The sequence below is a fragment of the Myiozetetes cayanensis genome, unplaced genomic scaffold (assembly GCF_022539395.1).
Source record: "Myiozetetes cayanensis isolate MyiCay16 unplaced genomic scaffold, myiCay2020 scf26, whole genome shotgun sequence".
NCBI classification, from domain to species: Eukaryota; Metazoa; Chordata; class Aves; order Passeriformes; family Tyrannidae; genus Myiozetetes; species Myiozetetes cayanensis.
In genome coordinates this window covers 1,087,797-1,109,020 of record NW_026087477.1, presented here as the reverse complement: position 1 = coordinate 1,109,020, position 21,224 = coordinate 1,087,797, and the positions used below count along the sequence as shown (strand labels likewise).

Below are 21,224 nucleotides of genomic sequence, written 5' to 3'. Positions count from 1 at the left end.
TCTGGAGTCAACATTACCAAGAACCCTTTTGTTTTTAGCTCTGCTGGGTGGGTTACAGACCTTCCTAGGTGGGTTTTAGATCATCCTGGAGGGATTACAGGTCTTCCTGGAGGGGTTATAGTTCTTCCTAAATGGGTTATGGATCTTCCTGGATGGGTTATGGATCCTCCTGGATGGGTTGTGGATCCTCCTGGGTGGGTTTTGGATCTTTTTGGATGGGTTATGGATCTTCCTGGATGGGTTTTGGATCCTTTTGGATGGGTTATGGATCCTCCTAGATGGGTTACAGATCTTCCTAAATGGGTTCTAGATATTCCTAGACAGGTTCTCTATTATCCTAAACTGGATCCAGACATTCACAGGTTAGTTCTAGATCTTCCCAGGTGGGTTCAAGATCTTCAGAGCAGGAGGAGCTGATTGGTGGCCAACACCTTGAGATGAGCTGAGAAAAGATGAAGTGATTGTATTTCTTGGGTCCTTGGTTTTGACACACGAGATGCATCTGCTTCTCTCCCTGACATTTTCTATCCCTGGGTCAGCAGAGCAGTCAAAATTAGTTTGCTCCTGGATTTAATAATGAGCAACTCGTGCCATTTGATTTGCCCATTTATTAATTCTACTCTGACATCATCCTCAGAGAACAGCTTTGCATTTCTCTGCTTGTTTGAAATGCCTTTTATTTCATTCTCTTGAGCCTGTGCCCCAGCACTGCAGATGTCCTACTTTTCTTGTCACTCCTCCTTTTTCACAGCCAGAATAGGCTTTGTCTGCCTTGTGACAGCTGGAAAAGCCCCAAAGAATCATCAGCACATTGTTCAAGTCCCATCACACGTAGAACTGTACCCACTCTCTCAGGAATCTCAGAAATCTGCTCTGTGAGCCTGGGTCTTTCTGAGCACTTCTCTCTTCCCACTGATCCCTTTCCACAGGGTTTTTTTCCCTCTTTTTCCTTGCACCGAGGTGCTGGAACACCCTGTGTGAACCCCATTAAATGCAGAGTGCAAAGGGATGAGCACCCTTGTGGAGGAAGATCAACAACCCCTGTTGAAGCCTGACATCACTCGGTGACAATTTGTCCATTCAGGAGTTGTTTGGCTCTTTAATTGCCCTTTAATTACCCCAGTTCATTTCCCAAATCCTTGGAAGAAGGTGCAGACACGGGTGTGGCCCAGCCAGAACCTCTCCTGTTCCATTCAGGGAGTTGATACTTTTTTTTGGAGCACTCAAAAAGGAGCAGGGAAGATCCTTGGCCTCCTGTTTTATTTAAGAGCAACCCTGGAATCTCTGGCAGCTGAGCCAGTTGTTGTTTTCTTCCTCCTTAAAGGGGCTTTCAAGTGGGAAATGCCATTCTTGACTCTTCACCTCGGTGTTTGGGTGAGGTTCTCTGTCAGGCTCTGCTGGGGAAGGAAACCAGGGGCAGGAAAGACTGTAAATTATCTATAAATTAATACTCCTGCCATTACTAAAAGGGGGTATTTGGGTGCATTTTTGGCTCCTCAGGCTGCCTTACCCTCTGTTGTGTGTTCTGTTAGATTTGAGTATAATGTAAGGATGATAATTCAGGATTTTTTTCTACTATTTTAAGGACTTTTCCTCTCTTACTACGCAAGTCAGAGTTGCTGTAATTTGCTGATGTGTGAATGGAAACAGTGGGTTCAGAAGATCCCAGTTGGTGCTGCATTTTGCATTAAGTGGGTGGTGGGGAAACCTGGAAATGCAGGAATCATTCAGACACAAATGTCCCTTCAGGGAATATTGCTCTCCTATTCATCATCCTACTGCTTGGGACAAGGTGTTGCTGAATTAAACTGGCTTAGCCTAAATGAACATCAGTTCTTTCTGATGTGTTTTTTTTGCAATTAACTCAGTTTGAGCAACTTTATGAAATGATTTGTTTGGAAGATGCAAAGAAAAACCCTCCCTGGAGGAGATGAATCTCAGCAGGATCCACAACACTTTCAACTGGTAACCAGTGGTGGGAAAATATTTCTAAATTCAGAGTCCAGGAGGCTCTCAGGGCAGCTCAAACCTAAACTTGTGCCCTTCTTGGTGATGTTTTCCACAGAAATGCGTTTCAAGTCTTTCATTTTTTTTGAAATCTCTTGCAGTTGATGGATGTCAGCGTTGATTTGTGGAGGACCTACAGCAAAATGGATCCTGTTTCCTTGGAAGATTTGCTCTTTGAGGTGAAGGCAGTGAAATGTTCTGAATCAGCTCGCAGTTGGAGCAAAGTTGTGATTTTATTTGGTTTTAATAGTCTGTATGGACTTAATCTGCAGGTTCTACCTGCTCTTGGTTGCAGGGTCCTTTTCCTTCTCCTTCCCCCTTTCCCTCCTCCTTCCCCCTTTTCCTTCTCCTTCCCCCTTTTCCTCCTCCTTCCCCCTTTTCCTTCTCCTTCCCCCTTTTCCTCCTCCTTCCCCCTTTTCCTCCTCCTTCCCCCTTTTCCTTCTCCTTCCCCCTTTTCCTTCTCCTTCCCCCTTTTCCTCTCCTTCCCCCTTTTCCTCCTCCTTCCCCCTTTTCCTCCTCCTTCCCCCTTTTCCTCCTCCTTCCCCCTTTTCCTCCTCCTTCCCCCTTTCCTCCTCCTTCCCCCTTTTCCTTCTCCTTCCCCCTTTCCCTTCTCCTTCCCCCTTTTCCTCCTCCTTCCCCCTTTTCCTCCTTCCCCTTTTCCTCCTCCTTCCCCCTTTCCCTCCTCCTTCCCCTTTTCCTCCTCCTTCCCCTTTTCCTCCTCCTTCCCCTTTTCCTTCTCCTTCCCCTTTTCCTCCTCCTTCCCCCTTTTCCTCCTCCTTCCCCCTTTTCCTTCCTCCTTCCCCCTTTCCCTTCTTCCCCATTTCCCTCCTTCCCCCTTTCCCTCCTTTTCCAACTCCTTTTCCTCCCCCTCCCCTCAAATCCCCCACAAACTCCACAAAACACTAAAATAACTTTCCTTGGATTCCTTTAATTCCTTAATTTACCTGCAATTCTCAAAAAAACTCCCCTAACATGTGACTTCACGTCCAGAGTGCAGGAATTCGGGTTGTTTGTGTGTGTTAATCCTCCTTTTGCAGCAAGGAGTGGGAATTCAAATCCACTTTAACACACAGCCATTCTTCCAGGGGAAAAAAATTGATGATTCCAGGAGAAAAAAAAAAAAAGCCCTTTTCAGGCTGCTTTGTAACTCCTCGGAGTGGGTAACAGTGACACTCAGTGGCTGCCCTGGTGCTTTGGGAAATACAAACCCTGGGAAGTGATTCCATGCTCGGGGAAGGAGGAGAAAGCAGTGCATGAGCATTTATAATTTATTAATAGATATATTTAATGAGTATTAGGGTATATTGTTTTGGTGATAATTTTTTAGCGGGTTTTCAGCTTGGCAGCAGAGGAGGCTTTTAAAATGCAGCAAGTTCAGCAGTAATTATCCCTTATTAAGAAAATATTGATAGTTTACATCAGTTTGGTTGTTTAATCAACTGCTGTCATGAAAATTTAAATGGCAGAGGCTCTCAGCCTGAGTAATCACTTTTTGATATTTCACCTCCCCCTCCCTGTGTGGAAGAGAGAGAAATAATTGGGATTTTCCCTACCCCTCATAAGCCTATCCTGAAACAGGCTTATTTATCCTATTTCGAAGTTTTAAACCCAAAAGTTGTTGTTAAAAGGCCTTCAGATCTTCTGCAAACATCAATTAATGAAGGGTTTGTACAACTTGAATTTCCTGGAAGTTGGTGATTTTAGAGATGATTGCTTTTCTCAGTGAGGAGAAAAGTAATCCAAAAAAAACCCAAACCCAAACAAACACACACAAAAAAAGAACAGCAAAGTCCTTACCTTTTAAAATATATTTATTTTCTTGTATTTATTGTTTCACTGGGCAACCTTTGACCTCCTTCCTCTGGAAAAACACTGAATATTATTCCTATTTATATATTTAATATATAAATGTTTTTCTTCCAGGATTTAACCATTTTTGAGCGCCAGTGGACCAACTTCTTTGCTAATTTTGACACAGAAATTCCCTTCATCCTGGAGCTCTCGGAATCTCAGGCAGGGGAGGTAAGTGTGCTTCAGTAATCCTTGGAATTCCTGGGGAAGGAATAAGGATTCAGCATCACCACAGGAGTAAAAACCTGTGGTTTGGGGTTGTGTTTTTTTTCAGTCACCACCTCCCCTGAAAAATCCCTGGTATGGTGGGTTAGGATTGCTGGGGCTAATTCAGTGCAGTGTTTGCTCGCTGATAATTCAGTTGAAATTTTTTTTTAATAATAATAATAATTTTGAAATTTAATATTGATTTTTAAACAAAAATAATAATTTTGGTGGTTTGTTTTTTGTGTTTTTTTTTTTTAATTCTCCACAGCCCTTCAGGAGTTATTTCAGCCACGGCATGATCTCCAGCCACATAACAGATAACAGGTATTACTCATTATTCCCTGTTAATTAGTACTTCAAGAGGTTATTCCCATATCCCTGGTGCCAGAATGTGTCAGTTCTAATTCCTTTTGGGACCCCCTCAGTGTATCACATCTCACTTGAAATAAAACCAACATGCAAAGGCACTTCCTGGGAGGGTAAAGCTGAAAACCCTGCCCTCTCCAGCTGAGTTTGTGTCCAAAGCCAGAACTAAACCCAACAGAAGTTTTGTTTCATTCCAACACAGCCATCCCAGAGTTTTCCAAAGATGCTTAATTTAAGCCTAATCAGCTTCTCAGGGCAATTTACTTTGAAAAAGAGGGGAAAAAAACCCCCACCCCTTCTAATATAATTTGGGAACAGCCTTGAGATTTGTTCTTGTGCTTGAAAGAAATGATCATCTCTTCACTGCGAGCAGCTTTTTATTCTGGAACTTGGTCTTTACAACGGGAAGCTTTGTGAGCTCTGGTAAAATTGAGTCCCCTCAGACTTGAAAGCTTTAATTTCCCTTGTTTTTAATCTCTCTGCCAAGTGTTTTGGTGGTGATCCCCTGTTTCCTCCCCCAGCCCCAGCCGGCAGCCCTTTGTCCTGTTTGGCAGCCACTCCACCAAGGAAAACTTGAACTCTGGGAACTTCAATTTTCCATCAGAAGGACACCTCGTTCGAAACACTGGCCTGGGTGGGAGCACTGCCAAGCACATGGTAAGGCTTTGGAGGAGTTACCTGAGATTTTTGGAGCCTTTTTTTTGGCAGATTTTCTCTTTTTCTTCCTGTATTTTTTGTGCTTGCCTCAGTTAAACACCTAGTTCTTAGCATAAAAACATGTTAGTTTTAACAATTAGTTCAAGGAGGAAATTTTCTTTTTCCTTCTTCTTCCAAGTTAAAAGATGCTTAATCAGGGGCTGATGAATGATTTATTTCCTGTAAAAACACAACTTTTTTAAACACTTGTGTGTGGGGTGGGGAAGAGGGAAACGCTGTCTGTGAGGACATTTGGCCAAGTCCTGAAGCGAAACCCTTCTACAACTTGTTTAATCCTGACACACAGATTTGATGTTAATCAGATTTCTTAAGAAAGAAGGGAAAAGACACCTTTTTTTCTTTTGATAACAGAATTTTGTGAATAGACAGGAGATTTTTACACGTCTCCAAATTCCAACCTGCGCTCGGCGAGCGCTGATGAAGCCGAAACTCTCTGGGGTGTTCCAAGAACGCTGTCCCAGTGCTCTGTGGGGTTCCAAAAATGCTGTCCCAAAGCTCTGTGGGGTTTCCAAGGGTGTTGCCATGAAGTTGTAAAGATTAACTTGTTTCCATTTCCAAGTAAAAACGTAGTTGTTAAACATTTGCTGAGGTCGGAGGCGGCGCAGGGGCCCTGACTGGGGGAGCGACCCCCGGCATTTGGGATCCTCTGGCTGGAGGGGCCTGGTGGCTCCAGAAGGACACCCAAGGCAGCCAAGGAGGAGAGGTAGAGTGTGGGCACCTCCCTGCTCCCTCCTGGGGCTGTGGGAGTGTCCCCCAGTGCTGTGAGTCCAGGTGGATGTGCTTGAGTCCAGCTCATGGTGGAGAGGACGGATGAGTGAGGGGATGAGTCCGTGACGACATTCCATGTGCACTTGGCTCAGGGATGGATGGACGGATGTGGGTGTTCTGCACGCATCAAAAGCCTGAGGAAGGATTGGTTTTTCTTGTGGCATCCTGCTGAAATCTCATCCTCCATCTGCTGCTCTCACACTCTCTCTCTGAAAACGCTTTCAACTTTGTCTTTTCTCCCCCCTGATAACATTGAGACCATTTCAAGTTGCCTTTCCAAGTGCAAGTGCAGTTTTCTTCTGATGTGCTTGCTCCATCTGTTCTCCTCAGATTCTGATGCTGTTCCTAAACAGGTGGTTTATTTACAGGTACAGGTGATACTGTTGTGATAGGGTGTCATGAAAATAGTAAATAAGACCAGCCTAGTTATGGGAACCTGACCCACTTTCCTCTCCATGGAAAGAGCAGTTGGCATAGGAAATTGAAAACCCAAGTCAGAGCTCATCTCCTTCCCAAAGTCTTTCAGCCATTCAGGTCGAGTCAAAAGTGAAAGTAGACCTTTGAAAAACGTAAGTTTGCTTTTTTCCAACTCCAGTTCCGTGTGTGTCGTAAACTTCCTGTAGTTTGTCGGTGCTTAGAGGACTTAAAGGGGAGTTTTAGTTTGTTGTCCATCCTTGCACCAGCTGGCTTTGCTGATGTGTCTTTGTGTCTCATTAATGCTGACTACCAGGTAGTGCAGTGTGTGTCTCCCAAGGGACCTCTGGCTTGTTCAAGGACCTATTTTTTTGGGACCAGTCACATTCCTTTCCTGGGTGAGTATGTGACAAAAATGCCAAGGCATTTACTCTCTTGAATTATTTTAAAATTTGCAGCAATTAAAAAAAAAAAAAAAAGCTGGCTTTGATTCCCCTCTGAGCCCCAGGAGTGGGAGGTAGACAAATATTTCAGTCAGTGTTCCTTACAGTTTGCTAGGAGAAAACTCTCCAAAAATAGAGTAATTCAAACTCTTTATTATCTCGAGATAACAGGATTTATAAAAGGACAGGAAATTCCTTCACTCTGTGTTTAGGTTTTTAGACTTTATTTATTTATTTATTTATTTATTTATAAATTAATTTCCTTTATCCTCTGCTTTGGGCCCAACACAGCGGGTAATAAAAAATAAACCAAATAAAAACAAGCCACGTGGAATTTTTAAAACCTGTTTTCTTCCCTCTTGTAAATGGCCTGCAAGAATCCTTGGATAAAGCCAGTCCTTAGGGTCGCTGTGTATCTGGAAACCAAAGCAGCTGGAGAGAAGATGCTTGGAGCATTGGAATTAAGGGGGGATTTGCTCTGGTTGTGATTTTTCCTGGGCATGCAGGAATGGCCACGTTGGGATCCAGGATCCAGGGGGAGAGGGCTCCTTGTTCTGATGATTTTAGGGGACTGGGGACTCAATCTTAGCTGCCCTGCACCAAGCTCTGCCTTCAACCTGCAATCCAACTGCACTGACATAAAATCCTGGACAATCCCACCTGGCCTGGGCAGCAGAAACGTCCCCAAAGTGCTTAAACCAGCCCTTGTTTTTTTGTTTTGTTTTGTTTTCATACAGGAAATGACAACGAGGTGCACAAGGAAGCTGACCAAGTGTAAGCTTTTTGTATTATATTATTCCTTAACTCTTCTCTTTTTTTTGCCTCGTGGCAGTTGATCAAACCTGCTTTTAGTGGCTGTTGGCATTTGCAGTGAGATGTTTTTATCCAGAATAAAGTGAATAAAGAGAGGGTTTCAAAGGCAAAGTGCTCGTGGAGGGTTTCAATGAGCAAATCAGGAATTTGCTGGGACCATCCCTTCTGCTGGGCAGCAGAGTAGGAAAGGAAATACTACTAAATTTTGCTAAATTTGAATTAAAAAATAGTTTTAAGTTGCTTGACCAATTTTTAAAGGTACTACTTACACACCAAGGGGGAAAGTATCTCAAACAGAACAGGAACATCATCCACACACAGAAGGAAAAGTGATTTTCAGACCAGTCTAATTCACTGTAAGATTTGCAGTGAAATACCAACAGGGAACACTCCAACTTGCAGAGGAATCCACTCTGGAAAGGCAGATAAAAGCTGATTTTTTTCAGCTGGGAAGCTGCAGAGCATTTTAACCCTCTCCAGATCCCAGCGTGTTTCTCCCTGTCCGTGTCCTGCGTGTTTGTAGATCCTGTCCAGCTTTAGGAACTTAGAGAACTGCTCTGGTCCTGCTCTTTCTCTTGACAAACCACCCCTTTCCTTCGAGATTTTTGTCCTCCTTGCTAGTTGGGATCACTTCAGGAGCCTGGATTTGCTTCTGCAAACCCGCCTGACCTGTTGGCAGAGAAATTAAAGATGTGTCAGTACTTTTAAAACTGAACTGCTGTTGATTTTTATGAATTTAATGCTGTTCTCAGAGACATAAAAGTGGAATTACTGCCCTGAGCAGCACATTTGTCCTTTTTTATGGGAAACTGAACTCCCAACAGGTCATTTTTTGGCTCAAATATTTTCTTGTCCTATCTCTGAAAGACTTTAAATGCATTTCTAACCGAGATGAGGAGAGAAGCTCTAAACAAAGCAGTTGATAAAGGCAGTGTTTTTGTAAGAATTTATAAGAATATCTGTTTTTCTTGGAAGCATCCCTGTGTTGGATCAAATAATCAACAACAGCAGCATAATTAGCTTTTTTCTTTTTGGCAAACCTGATCTCATGGGTTTGGGCTTTTTGTGCAGTTGAGTCCTGTAACTGGTTCTTAAATTTGTCAATATTTTCATAAGCACTGCTCAGTCCAAATTTGGGTGTATTTAGGAAGCAGGACTGCAGATGGGCTGGAGTGCATGAACTGACTGCAACTCTGAGGGTAAACTGGGTAAACTTCATATTTTTCTAATTTTTTAAAGAAAATGCCATTTTATGGTTTGCATTGTTAGCGTTAAATTTTTAAAATGGGAAGAAGAGTAATTATACACTAATATTAACTGTTAATGCCTGATGGAAAGCACAGCCCACTGAGGTGTTTTCTTGCAAATATTTATGTGAATTGGAGAGAAAATGGGAATGGTTACAGAATTAGAAAGAATTAGACATGTTTCCTGTAGCAGATGCACTCAAAATACCCTGCCTGCATATTTAATATATGAAATTAGATGGAAGAAACCTGAAAAAGAAGTAAGTTTGAACTTTCAAATCACTTGGTGCTGTTGGGGACGATCAGAGTCAGGCTTTGGTGCATTTTGAGGTCTATTTGAGGCTGTTTTTCCATCCTTCAGGAATGCTTTGCCTGTGGCTCAAATCCTGGATCCTCCTCTTTCCTGCCCCCTCTCCCCTCCCCTGACACCAAGCAGTGGCAGAGGAGTAATGAGAGGAGTTAAAATTTGGGCAAGCAGGACTTTTTTGGTCGATTTACACATCTTTTGAGTCCCAATTTAGCAGGAATTTTGAACCAATGTTTCTTGGTTGGCACAGGTGGGTTTTTTTCCCAGTTGTTTTGGAGCTATAAATGTGTAAAGGCTGAAAGTCACTCTTGGCTCCACCAACTCTGGTTATTTCTGGGCAATTTTTTTCAATTCCTCTTTCAGAAGGGAACAGGACTAAGCTGTGGTGTGGATGTCATGGAATCCTGGAATGGTTTGGGTTGGAAAGGACCTTAAAGGTGATCGAGTTCCAACCCCCTGCCATGGGCAGGGACACCTCCCACCAGCCCAGGGTGCTCCAACCTGGCCTTGGACACTTCCAGGGATCCAGGGGCAGCCACAGCTTCTCTGCCCAACCTGTGCCAGGGCCTCCCCACCCTCACAGCCAGCAATTCCTTCCCAATATCCCATCTGTCCCTGCCCTCTGGCAGTGGGAAGCCATTCCCTGTGTGCTGTCCCTCCATCCCTTGTCCCCAGTCCCTCTCCAGCTCTCCTGGAGCCCCTTTAGGCCCTGCCAGGGGCTCTCAGGTCTCCCTGGAGCCTTCTCTTCTCCAGGGGAACCCCCCCAGCTCTCCCAGCCTGGCTGGGCCAGGTTAGTGCTCCTTTCATGGCCTTCAGGAGTTGCTTCACTTGGACAAACAATCAGTGACCCAAATTACCTGGAGGGCTCTGTGTGTGCTGCCTTTCCGAGGCTGCTTCCAAGGAGACTGATTGCATTGACATGGAGCTCCCTAAAACACTGGGATGTGATTCCTAGCCCCACTACAGTGGAAGTCAACAGGGAAAAGATGTTTTTCTTCTTGCCTGAGCAGGGCTGCATTTGTGTCAGGCGATACCTCCCCAAAAGACTCCGTAATTCAAATTTCATTTTCTCCAACCAAAAGCTTAATTATAAACCTGCTTCTGCACTCATTTGAGCCAGGACCCCTTTTTTTTATTAAGAGAGGGAGAACTGCTCCTTTAGGGAGAGGAGGAAGAAAAACTCTCCGTGTGTAGTAAATGTTGTGTTTGGTTCTCTCTTCAGTGCTCTGTTGTCGCAAATCTATTCTGCTGTTGTAGAGGCTGTGCTTGCTGGCATTGAGTGCTATGCTAAAACTTCCACTGAATCCAAGGTAAATGAAGCCCCCCTTGTCTCTCTCCGCTGTTCATTTGGATTGCTCACGGTGTGCCATGACGTGCAAGCCCAAATTAACCAAACAATTCCACCCGAATTCATGTCATGGTTCGTCCTCGTAATGCAAAGTTCGGCCCTGTGGCCTCCGAATTCTGAAGTCTGAATTCTGCTTAAAAAAAAAAACCCCCACATTTCACAGTGTTCCTGTTATCCATCTACAGTGTTTTTCCATCTGTCATGGATTTTCCTGACCCTCTCACAGTGAGGAAAATAAAAGCTGTGAAAGAGCAAATTTTAGCCTGGTGCATCAGTGTGTTCCTGTTCAGTGTCTCGTTTACCTCTGGGGTGCTCCTGGGATTTGGGAAAGGATGGGGGGGGAAAGGTGTTTCATCCTCCATTCCCTTTGTTTTCAGGCAAAGGAGGTGGCAGAGCAGGTGCTCCTGGCTGTGTTGGACACCCTTGGCTTGACCCAGCTCAGATCTGCTTTACGGTGGGTGTTTCGTGCAGGTATCGATGGATCTCGGGTCTCAGTGGGGCAAAATATCAAATATATCAAAATATCACATGCATTGGGGAAAAATCTATCGAATATTGATTTAAAACTGGCTGCCAAACACTTCATGGTACACTCAGACTTTTAAAATAATGATAATTATCCCATTTTCCTGCTTTTTTTTTTTAACACTTCAGTTATTTTGCTTCAAACCCACTCCTGTCAGTTTTTCACGTGTAGAAGAATTACAAACCACGTGTTTCACCAGTGCAAATTTCTCTTCCTGCAGCTCCAGAATTGCTTTCCAGATTCAGGCTGTGAACAATCATGGAAGGTTTGTACCACTGCCTTACACTTCTTGTTATTAATTAGTGCTTTTAATGCCATGATAAACTTATTTCTCTTCTCTCAGAACTGAGAGAACGTTGCATTTGATTATGTCACACAGAGATGTGCAAAGTGCTTTTGTGGATGAGACAGCTGAATGATTTCCTCTCTGTAACTCTGTGGAATCCTAAAAAACATTAAAAAAAATAAAAAGCAATTGGGCAGAGCAGTTTTATTAACCTGTTAATGAGTAGAAGCAGCGTGAGCTCTTCAAGAGTTTCCTCTTAAAATTTGCTTTTGACTTAGTTGATATCGCAGGCTTGTGCTTCTCAACCCCCAATTCAATTTCTGATTGAAATGATCTCCACAAAGAAGAGTTTATTTTAAAATAAAATAGCTTTTTTTTGGGGGGGGGGCTGCTTTGGAGTGCCTGAAAATGATCTAACTTCTAAATATTTAATTGTTGTCATTCTAGAATTACCCCGTTAGATAACGAGGACAGCCTGAGTTTGATCAAAACGGTGAGTAAGCCCTTCATTATTTATTATTATTATTATTGGGTTTTATTTTATTTTTATGATTTTATTGGAAAATGGAGCTCAAGTGGCAGTTTTTCTGGGGCCTGCTGAGATCTTTATCTCTGTGAACATCACTCTAAGAGGAGACAAAGAGAGGTCTCAGGTGCTGCAACAGCTTTAATATTGAGTCAGACCGTGGAAATTGGAATAAAACATTAACGTGAATTAAGGTTTATGACCTCAGACTTCCCACCACGATGTAGAAGTGGTTGTTTAGGGTGTTTTCAACACAGAGATTTTGCTGTTTCACTTCAAATAGTTCAAGTTCTGCTTTCCCTTCCCTTCCCTCCGACTCTGGGATCGCTGCAGGCGTCCATGATGGTGTTTGACATTCCGGACCTGCTCACGGGAAGAGGATGTTTGGGATCTGTTGTGTTTTCAGAGTCCTTCCTGACATCTCAGATACAAGTCAAAGAAAAAGGTGACTATTTGGAATTCTGATTGTCATTCTGTCTGGCTTTGCTGTGCTGGAAGAGCACGAGGGACTCCTGTGGATGTTGTTGGTGGTGTTGCCACGGTGGGTTTGGAGCACTTTTGGTGGGAAGGAGAGCAAAGGAAGAAGCCATTTAAACACCAGAGTAAATCAGGCTTTCTCTGGAATTGCCCAGCAGCTCTGTGTGTGCCAGAGCACCAGAAAACTGGGAGCTGGGCTGTTGTGGCATCACTTAAACACTCGTAAATCCTTAAAGTAATGAGAACATTTTCATCTCTCCTAAAGTAATTTCAGCTCTTAAAAGCAGCTTATTGGGCACTCTGAAGTACTTGGGTGGAATTATGGTCTGGTGGGCTTGGTGGTGTCAGGTCTGAGGTTGGATTTGATGACCTTGGAGGTCTTTTCCGTGACTGTCCTGCTTTGCTTCCCGTGGTTTCCCTGCAGATGGCAGCATCAATCCAGAAAGCAGCCACGTTATCCTGACGGCTGGAATCCCGAGATTCACGGCCTGGCTGGTGAGTCCACACCCCCTCACCTGGCTTTATTCACCAGGGAACACTGCTTAGGGGAGGGTGGATAATACAAAACTTGGGCACTGAAGCAGGATGTTAATACATGAATCTCTTCTGGTTTTTGAATTTGGACATGGAGGGAAACACTCATGGGTGGAACCAGGTTATGGATCCGATCTTGACCCAAGGTTGAAATTATTTTTAGCTGGTACAAGCACACAGGGTAACTTCTGGAAAATTCTGATTATTGTGAGGCACTTCAGGTCACCCCAACAGGAAGCAAGGTCTGATTATTCCAGCCCTCTAATGTGCTCCCCTGTGTTGGAGGTAGAATTCCAATGAATTTAATAAAACTGGACAACATTCTGCCTTTGGCATCCCATAATTTACCAGTAGTATAAAATAAGCCTGGATGGGATCCACTGTTTTCTGTCTGGACAATACTATTTTAGTCTATAAAAGCAGTTAATGGGGAGAGTGTGATGCATTTAATTTAATGCAAGGACCTATTTTGGTCCCATAATTAACACAATATTAGGAGCACAAAAACTGCCTTTGCAGCACTCTGGTAACCTGAGGTTCTTGTTTGCCTCAAAACATCCTTAATGCTTTTTAGACTGGCTTCATTTAACTGGTTTTATTTGACATTAGCCTTGCTTTATTTGTGATATAAATCACACTGCAAATGGAAACTCTTTTCTGGCTCCAGGTTGAAGACAGTGACGTGAAACTCTCTGAAAAGGCACAGCAGGCGCTGAAGGTAAAATTAAACATTTTCTGTTCAACCAAACAAGTTACACTTTGTGTTATTACTCTCCCCAAGACTTGCCTGTTCTTTGAAACTTTGACCTATAAAAAGTGCATTGTGTGTAGAAGTTTGAGGCTTCCTTTCTTTCAAAGAATGGCAAACCTCAAGAGCAAAAAGAGCTCTAAGAAAGCCACAAATTCATGGAAGTCTCACTCAGCATTTACTCCTGGAGCTCACGTGTTTCCAAACACCCCCCCAGCTCGGTGCCACTCGACATAAAACTTTGTTTTAACTTAATTAGCTTGCTAAATGTCTAAAGGAAAACACCCCAGAAAGAAAAAGGCTTTTAGAGTCTGGGAACGTCTCAAATCACACGAGTTTCACATCTGTGGTTGAATTCGTGGCTCCCGGGAATGTTCATTAGGAGTGGATTTGTTTTCCTGTGCTGGACTTTCAGCTCAGTGGATTGACAGACTGCAAACAAAAAGCTCTGCCCTGTGGTTGTGACAATGACTTGGAGCTGCTGGCAAAGCTAAAATTGGGGGGGGTGGGGGGGAAGGATTTTCCAAACCATCCTGCCCTGCTGTATCCAGGATAAATCCCCAATTTTATAAAGCTCTTAGGGCTGCTGAAGATAGAAAATTAGAGAAACATTAGAGAAAATAAAATCTTCTCTCCTGGAGCAAAAAACATGAGGAAATGTCCTTAGTCCTTGATGCAGCCTGTGATTGTTCCTGTTTGCTTGTTCCTGTTTAGGAAGAGAAATCTTTCCTGGGCACTTTACTCGCCGGAGGGGATGGAGTGTACCTTTGTTCCAGCAATCCCCAGGCCATGCCTGCAGAAGGTGAGATGTGCTTGGGATTTTTTTCCCCTTGTTTCTTCTTGGTTTGGTGGTTTTTGTTTTGTTTCTTAACCATAAGAGAGAGAGATATTTTCTGGGGTTCATACTTCTGGTGAGCCAAACTGCACCATCATCCTGAGCTTTCTTTCCATTGCCTTTACATCTCTCTAAATTAAATTCCTTCTAAATTAAATTCCATCTGTTTATCCCCAACCTCTCCTTGAAACTCCTAATCCTGGAAGGAGGATTCCTCTAGGCTTGCTTTGGAGGCTCTTCCCTGATGGAGATGCCTTTTTCCCCCCATAGTTAATGTTCAAAACATGCCCAAAGTGTCTGTTAATAGATGATGTCCCAGATGTTTCCCTGCCTTTTCTGGATCTCTATGAACACGAGGTTGGAAAGATTGGGCATTGCAGCCCTTCCAGCTCTGGAAGTGAAGGCAAATATGGACCTTTCCACTGCCTGTGATGTAGGAGGGGATGTTCCCAACTCATTTACAGCCTTGCATTTGCTCCTGCCAAAAGCTCTTCCCACAGCTGATGGTGCTTTTCCCACTTCTTCCCTTTGTATTTCTGCTCAGGAATTTGGTGTTTCCCAGCCCAGGCTCTCACTGTGCTACAGGAAAGATCCTTGATCCTGGTTCTTTTCAGGTTTAATCCAGTTACTGCTTCCTGACACAAAATTACCCACAGGGATCTTGGATTATTCCTCCTCTTTGGGCACCTTTTCCTTTGAGAACTTGAGGGCACGTGAATATCCCAGTAATTCACCTAAAGACAATTTGGATTGTTGGGAGGGTTTTCCGTCCCATCCCTCACCAGTGCCTTGAACCAACAGATATTTTTAAGGCCTGATATTTGATATCCTGCTGTGCAGAGGGTGTGCAGTTGTGTCAGTGCTGGTGCACAGCAGACAATGAATATCTGACATGAGTTTCTCAGGGTGAGCTGATGATCTCCAGAGCAGAATCTGCAGCTTTGTGGCTCTGCCAGGTGGTGTCCAGGATAAATAAGGAGGTACAAGGCACTTAAAAAGCAGCTGTCAGAGAGAGGAACCTGCTTTTGCTCTGACTGACTGGATTTTGAAGCAACCATCTTAATTCAGAACGTGATATTCAGCTGTTTTGCTGTGGGCACGTGGTGTTCACTCAGGAAATAACCAGAGAATGGTGGATTCTTTTAGGCTCTGTTAAAACCTGTGGAGCAATTTACTTATTCCTTTTTTTTTTTTTTTTTTTGGGGTAGGTGGGATTTAGGGAGTTAAATGTCTTGATAACTTCGGGGTTGGAGGGTTGCAATGGGGTGGTGTCAGGACCGTTATGTGAGCGAGGGATTTTCTTGGCTCTCAAGTGAAAGTGGAGTTGAGCTCGTTCTCTTTCTGTTGTGCTCAAACTTGGGCTCTGCTGAGGTTGCAGCTCTGTGGTGCAAAAGGTGCATAAAATCATGGAATGGTTTGGGTTGGAAAGGACCTTCAAGCCCATCTCATTCCAACCCCCTGCCATGGGCAGGGACACCTTCCACCAGCCCAGGTTGCTCCAGCCTGGCCTGGGACACTCCCAGGGATCCAGGGGCAGCCACAGCTTCTCTGCCCAACCTGTGCCAGGGCCTGCCCCCCTCCCAGCCAGCAATTCCATCCCAAAATCCCATCTATCCCTACCTTCCTTCAGCTGAAGGCCATTTCCATTAAAACAAAACCTTAATACTGAACAGCTGTGAAGATCTCATTCCAAGCAGCCATTCCAAGAGGAAAACACCTTGGAGTCTTTATTGTTTCTTCCCAGCCTCATTCTGGGAGCTGTGCAGGCCCTTCCAGCCATATATTTTAGTTCCTTTGATTTTTTTTTGAAATGTAACCGAGTAAAACTTGGGGTTTTTTTCTTTTTTCCTTTTTACCTTTAAAGAAAATATTCCACTTTTCCCTTTTGCTGACTCACAAACTTCCCTGTGTGTGGGATGTGATGCTGCTTTGAAATGCAGAGGTCCAGCTGGCAGTCCCTGCTCACACATTTGGTCGTGGCTTTCTGCAGCCTGTCAGGAATCAGCTGTTTGCTGATCCCACTTTTCTAACCCTTGGATGGAATTCTCTTTTATCCATTACCCCACCCAGCCTTGCTGCTTCTCATTTCCAGCTGCTCTCCTTGGTGCAGGTTTGTTCAGAACCATGATTTAAATGGTGAAGGGGAATATTTAAATATTATTTAAATTTTAAAATTAACTCTTCAGTTTAATTTAAATCCCACGTTAATTTTTCATTTAGGACTTAATTTTTAAGTTATTTTTTTCCCTTTGAATCAAACTTAAACAGTGTTTGGTTTTGCCACCTAAACTGTTGGTTCAGTGTTTAAATTCTGAGTTATTTGAGATGTAAGCTTTTCTTAAATTCTTGTATTGTATTATTATATTTCTGGAATTTTGAAATTCAACAGGATGGAAGTTTTATTTTAGCTTTTAAAGAAAAAAAAATCACCTCAGAATATTTCTGATAAAGAGGCTCCAGGGGGTAAAACGAAGCCAAATGCAATCATAGTGATTCATAAACCCCCAAATCCTGCAGGAACATGGATTTTTTTTTCCCCTCAGAAAGGAACGACCTCCATCACAAGGTGCTGAAATGTTGATATATAATTAACACAAGTCTTTTCCTTTTACCTGTAGGTAAACTGCACTTCTTTTCTGATGGCATCCTCTTTTCCCATCCCCACCACGGCAGCATTTCCATTTCCAAGAACCACATGAGTTCCATCTCCCTCTATGATGGGGTGAGTGGTTGGTCTGGTTTTACTGCCATGAACTTTTTATCTCTTTTTATCAACAATTCTGTAGAGCCCTGGTACAAAATCTCTTATTATTTCTTATTTCAGCTTTACATGTGTGTGCAACTGTACTAACTGATGCAAATCTCCACACTTGTGGTGCTGATTAACTTAAATTCGTGGTTAGTGGGTAAAGAGGAGGGGATTTGGGGTTAATCTGGGGGAGCAGTTTGGTGTTAACAGTGGGAAAATTGCTTTTGATGAAAGGAAAAGCTGCAGAGCGTGACATTTCTGACACATCCACCAGTGGGAGGGGATGGACAGAGGAAAGGTCAAGGTGTTCTGCTGTCAGACTGGTGTTTGGGAGGGTGAAAAGCTGCCTTCAATTCACATTATCTTTGAGTATCACTTGCTCTGGCTCAGTGGGAGCCGAGAGGTTCTCGGTGGCAGCTCAGCTGATTTTCCCTGCTCGAGGCAGACACTCTGGGTTTAACCATCCCTTCTTCAGAGTGCAAAAGAGGTTCTTTGGGTTGGAAAAAAAAAAACCAATTTCCTTTAGTTTCTCTTTTGTTCAGCTCCCTCCAGGTGTGATTTCATCCTGTAACCCAGGCAGGCAGCAAAACACCCGCACAGTGTGTGACTGAAGCGAGATGGAAACGCTGCAGTCTCACCTCAGCTGCCTTTCCCTGGGCATCACAGGCTGCCCCTTGCAGTTTAAGGAGCTGTTTTAACCCTGACCTTCCTTCTATTGTTTGAGTCAAGCCACTCAATTTTCATCACACTTTTGCTATTTCTGGGATCTGGCCCTGGCTGCTGAACTGGGGCCAGGTTGCTGTGGGAGAAGCATTGACACAGGGAATATTCTTGTCCCACTGACTTGGCAGAAGGCAGGGCTGGAGGGTTTAAATGCTCAGCAGTGACAGGAGAAGCAGGGTAATTGTTACAGCAGCAGCATCAATGGCAAAAGAAAGGAGGATTTAATGCTGGGGTTCAATTAAAAGATCCAAAGACTTGAAGTGATGCAACTTGAAAATACCTGCACTTTTGCTCCAGCATGGAGGAACTGGGCACAGAGCTGCTCCTGAGCTCCTGAAATCCTTCAGGAATCCTCATGGGCATGGACACAGAGTAGATTTTGGCCATTCATCAACAAATATCACCAAGTATTATTTAGATTTCACAACATCAGCGTCTTGGTAAAACTTGGCACCGGATCCTTTTAATGTCACGTCCCTGGGGGTTATTGCTGCTGCTTTTCAGCTTTTTTCCATTTTGTGGAACCCCAGATGTTTTCCAGGAGGAGGAGCACATTTGTTGGACACTTCCCAGATGTATGAGTTGGCCTTTCAGCCACTTCCCAGGAAATCTCTGGGCCATCCTGCAGAATCCGGGATCCGTGGGTTCTTAGTCCCCAGAGCCGTTTTCTCTTAAGAGAATTTGTTCCCTCATAGGAGAATATTTTTTTAAATGTTCCTCAGTCACCTCAATGACTTTGAGAGGATTATTTTTATAATGAATCCCTCAGTCAGCAAAGGATAAAGATTCTGTTTGCAAATGTCTTATGTAACAGTTCCTCAGCCTGAGCTTTTGCTCCTCCAGAAGAATTCCTACATGGAGTTCCTTGCCCAGTTCTCCTCTGGAAGGGGAGGTGGATGCCACTCACTTTCTGCTTTGAACCCTAAGGCATGGAATCCCTCTTTCCCAGGGATGTTTCATGCTGGCAGATTGTCCTGATTTTCTAAATGCTTCGGTGTGAAAAGAGTTGGAAGTCAAAGCTTGGGCCTGTCTTGAAATCCATGATCACAGGATCGTGGGAATGGTTTGGGTGGGAAGAGACCTTAAAACTCATCCAGTTCCAACCCCTTGCCATGGACAGGGACACTTTCCACTAGCACAGGTTGCTCCAAGCCTTGTCCAACCTGGCCTTGGACACTTCCAGGGATCCAGATGGATCTAATCTGGGAGAAACAAAACAAACTAAAAAAACAACCCCCCAAAAACCCAAGGGTCAGCGTTTTATAGAACAAAAATCGTTCAACCCCAGTTCGGTGCTGCTGAGGGAGACACAACCTGGGGCTTCAGGGTCCTGTTGGTGAAGACAGTTCTGATTAAAAAGCAAGAAATCTGGTAGAACTTGTGCTCAGTAAAGAATCTGAGAGAAAAGGGGCACTTCCAGCAGGCACATGAGCTGCACTTTGAGTTACAGGCCTGAGAGTTGTGTCTCGTTCCAGAACGGCTCCTGTCAGGCCAGAAACAAGAGCGTGGTACAAAAAAAAGTTTGCAGTAGCACCAAACTTCCAGTCTTTTTAGTTATTTTTTTAAGCATTTAAGTCGTTTTAGGTGGCATTTCATTCACTGTCCCTGTGTCAGAGGTGTGGGTGTGGATGAAGAAGAGTTTGTTCAGAAGCATTAACAGTGGAAAGGCCTATTTTGGGGGGGGGGAAAGAGTAGCTATTAAAATGCAGGGTTTTCTTTTCAAGACAAGACAAAACAAAACTTAGAGGTTTAGAACCATCTCAAATCCTTGATTTTAAGCTTCTGATATCTCCAGTAGCTGCAGAGTGGGAATTCAGGGGAGCTGCAAGTGTCTTCAGCTGACCCTTGTGCCCCATCCCTGGGCCATGGAAAATGGGGAATGCCCAGCTCTTTATGCCTGGGGGTGACTGTGACAGGGTTTTTTTTTTCCTCATCTCTTCCATTTAATGCCTTTTTTCACTTTCAAGAACTGTTAGGGATAACCTGTCCTGTTTTTCCCATTTCCAGGATTCGAACAGTGTCGTTGCCGCTCTCTTCGTAGACTTCAAAAGCTCCCTGCTCCCTCACCTCCCCGTGGAATTCCATACCCACAACAACTTCTTGATGATTGCACTTTTCCCCAAAAGAAAGATTTATAAAGCTTTTTACTCACAGGTAAAGGCAAGAAAAGGTTGGTTTGGGTGTGTGGGTGGAGGAAACCCACATCATTTAGGATGAGACACGAGGGTGAGTTTGGTGCCTGTTTTAACTAGAGTCTGGAGAGAAGGGGTTTATCCCTCACATAAACTGAGCCACTGAAGCTTGATACCTGATGAGTAAATACAGGAAGAGTTAAAATTCAAGGCTTTTCTATCATCAGTCTTCACAAACAAAACCTTTCCATCACAGAATCAGCATAAAATCTACTGCTTTGACATCTCCAGAGTCTCTCCTCCAGCAGGGAACTCCGAAACTCTGCTTACCAAGGAGTGGCTTATCAAGCTCCCAGCCCTTCCCAGGGGCTGTCACTGCTCCTGCTCCCAGGAACCTGCCCGTGGGAGAAGCTGCAGTTTGTGTGTGAATTTTTGGGCTTGGTGACGTGGGTGCTCCCCAGAGCTCCTTCCCTGGGGGCTGCGTTTCCGTGGGTGTAAATTGGCTGCAGCGACTCCGGCGGTGGCAGAGGTTCCATTGTGTGGGTTTCTCTGCGGTCAGACCCGTTGGGAGATTCCTGGTTCTTGGGGAAGTCTCCCATATGGCATTGTGTTATTCCCCTAAATGGGTTGGCCCCCCTTCATGGGGCTGCAGAGGATTTTAATCAGCAGGGTTGGGAACAATGGTGCTTTTGAGGAAAGGAGCCTGCAGATTTTTTAGGGCTTCACAATGGGGTTTTTTAGGATGGGATCGTCACACTGCACTGGGAAAGACCACCTAGCTCAGTGAGTAATCCCCACTGGAAGTATTAATGGCACCATAAAGTTGTCCCCTCCTTTTATCTGAAGTGTTTAAATTCCTCCCACTGTTCCCCTCTGTGAATGGTTGGGAATCTGTTTGTTTGGTTTGGGATTTTCAGCCTATTTTACGAGTTCTACTTTTATATCTGTTTTATTTTCCTCTCCTCTCCCAGCAGACACCCTTGAGATATCCAGAAATTTCAGACCTATTCTTTCTGCCTTATTTGGCCCAATAAAATAAAACCAGATCCTTTTTGAGCTATATAAAAAGTTCTCTTCTGAATGTTGCAGAGGGGGTTTGTTTCATACACAGAGGCATTAATAATTCTGTGCTCTGAAAATGTCCTGAGGCCCCCCCTTGGTTTGCCTTCACTTTTCATTTCTGCCTTGGATTCAGAGATT

At 44.0% G+C, this 21,224-nt stretch overlaps 1 protein-coding gene across 4 annotated transcripts in view; it reads left to right on the top strand.

Moving 5' to 3' along the window:
- DNAAF9 (dynein axonemal assembly factor 9) overlaps positions 1-21,224 on the top strand; it is a 62,866-nt gene that overhangs the window by 18,036 nt on the left and 23,606 nt on the right. For all 4 annotated transcript variants that reach the window (XR_007629640.1, XR_007629639.1, XM_050321031.1 and 1 more), the window contains exons 7-22: positions 2,109-2,186; positions 3,931-4,029; positions 4,334-4,389; positions 4,953-5,088; positions 6,647-6,728; positions 7,511-7,547; positions 10,363-10,450; positions 10,866-10,942; positions 11,235-11,279; positions 11,748-11,793; positions 12,160-12,271; positions 12,728-12,798; positions 13,505-13,555; positions 14,300-14,387; positions 17,039-17,142; positions 19,900-20,046. Coding sequence is in view for 2 of the 4 variants with exons in the window: in XM_050321031.1 (XP_050176988.1) it covers positions 2,109-2,186; positions 3,931-4,029; positions 4,334-4,389; positions 4,953-5,088; positions 6,647-6,728; positions 7,511-7,547; positions 10,363-10,450; positions 10,866-10,942; positions 11,235-11,279; positions 11,748-11,793; positions 12,160-12,271; positions 12,728-12,798; positions 13,505-13,555; positions 14,300-14,387; positions 17,039-17,142; positions 19,900-20,046 (1,317 nt within the window). In the remaining 2 variants the exon portion in view is untranslated. The remainder of the gene's footprint in view (positions 1-2,108; positions 2,187-3,930; positions 4,030-4,333; positions 4,390-4,952; positions 5,089-6,646; positions 6,729-7,510; positions 7,548-10,362; positions 10,451-10,865; positions 10,943-11,234; positions 11,280-11,747; positions 11,794-12,159; positions 12,272-12,727; positions 12,799-13,504; positions 13,556-14,299; positions 14,388-17,038; positions 17,143-19,899; positions 20,047-21,224) is intronic.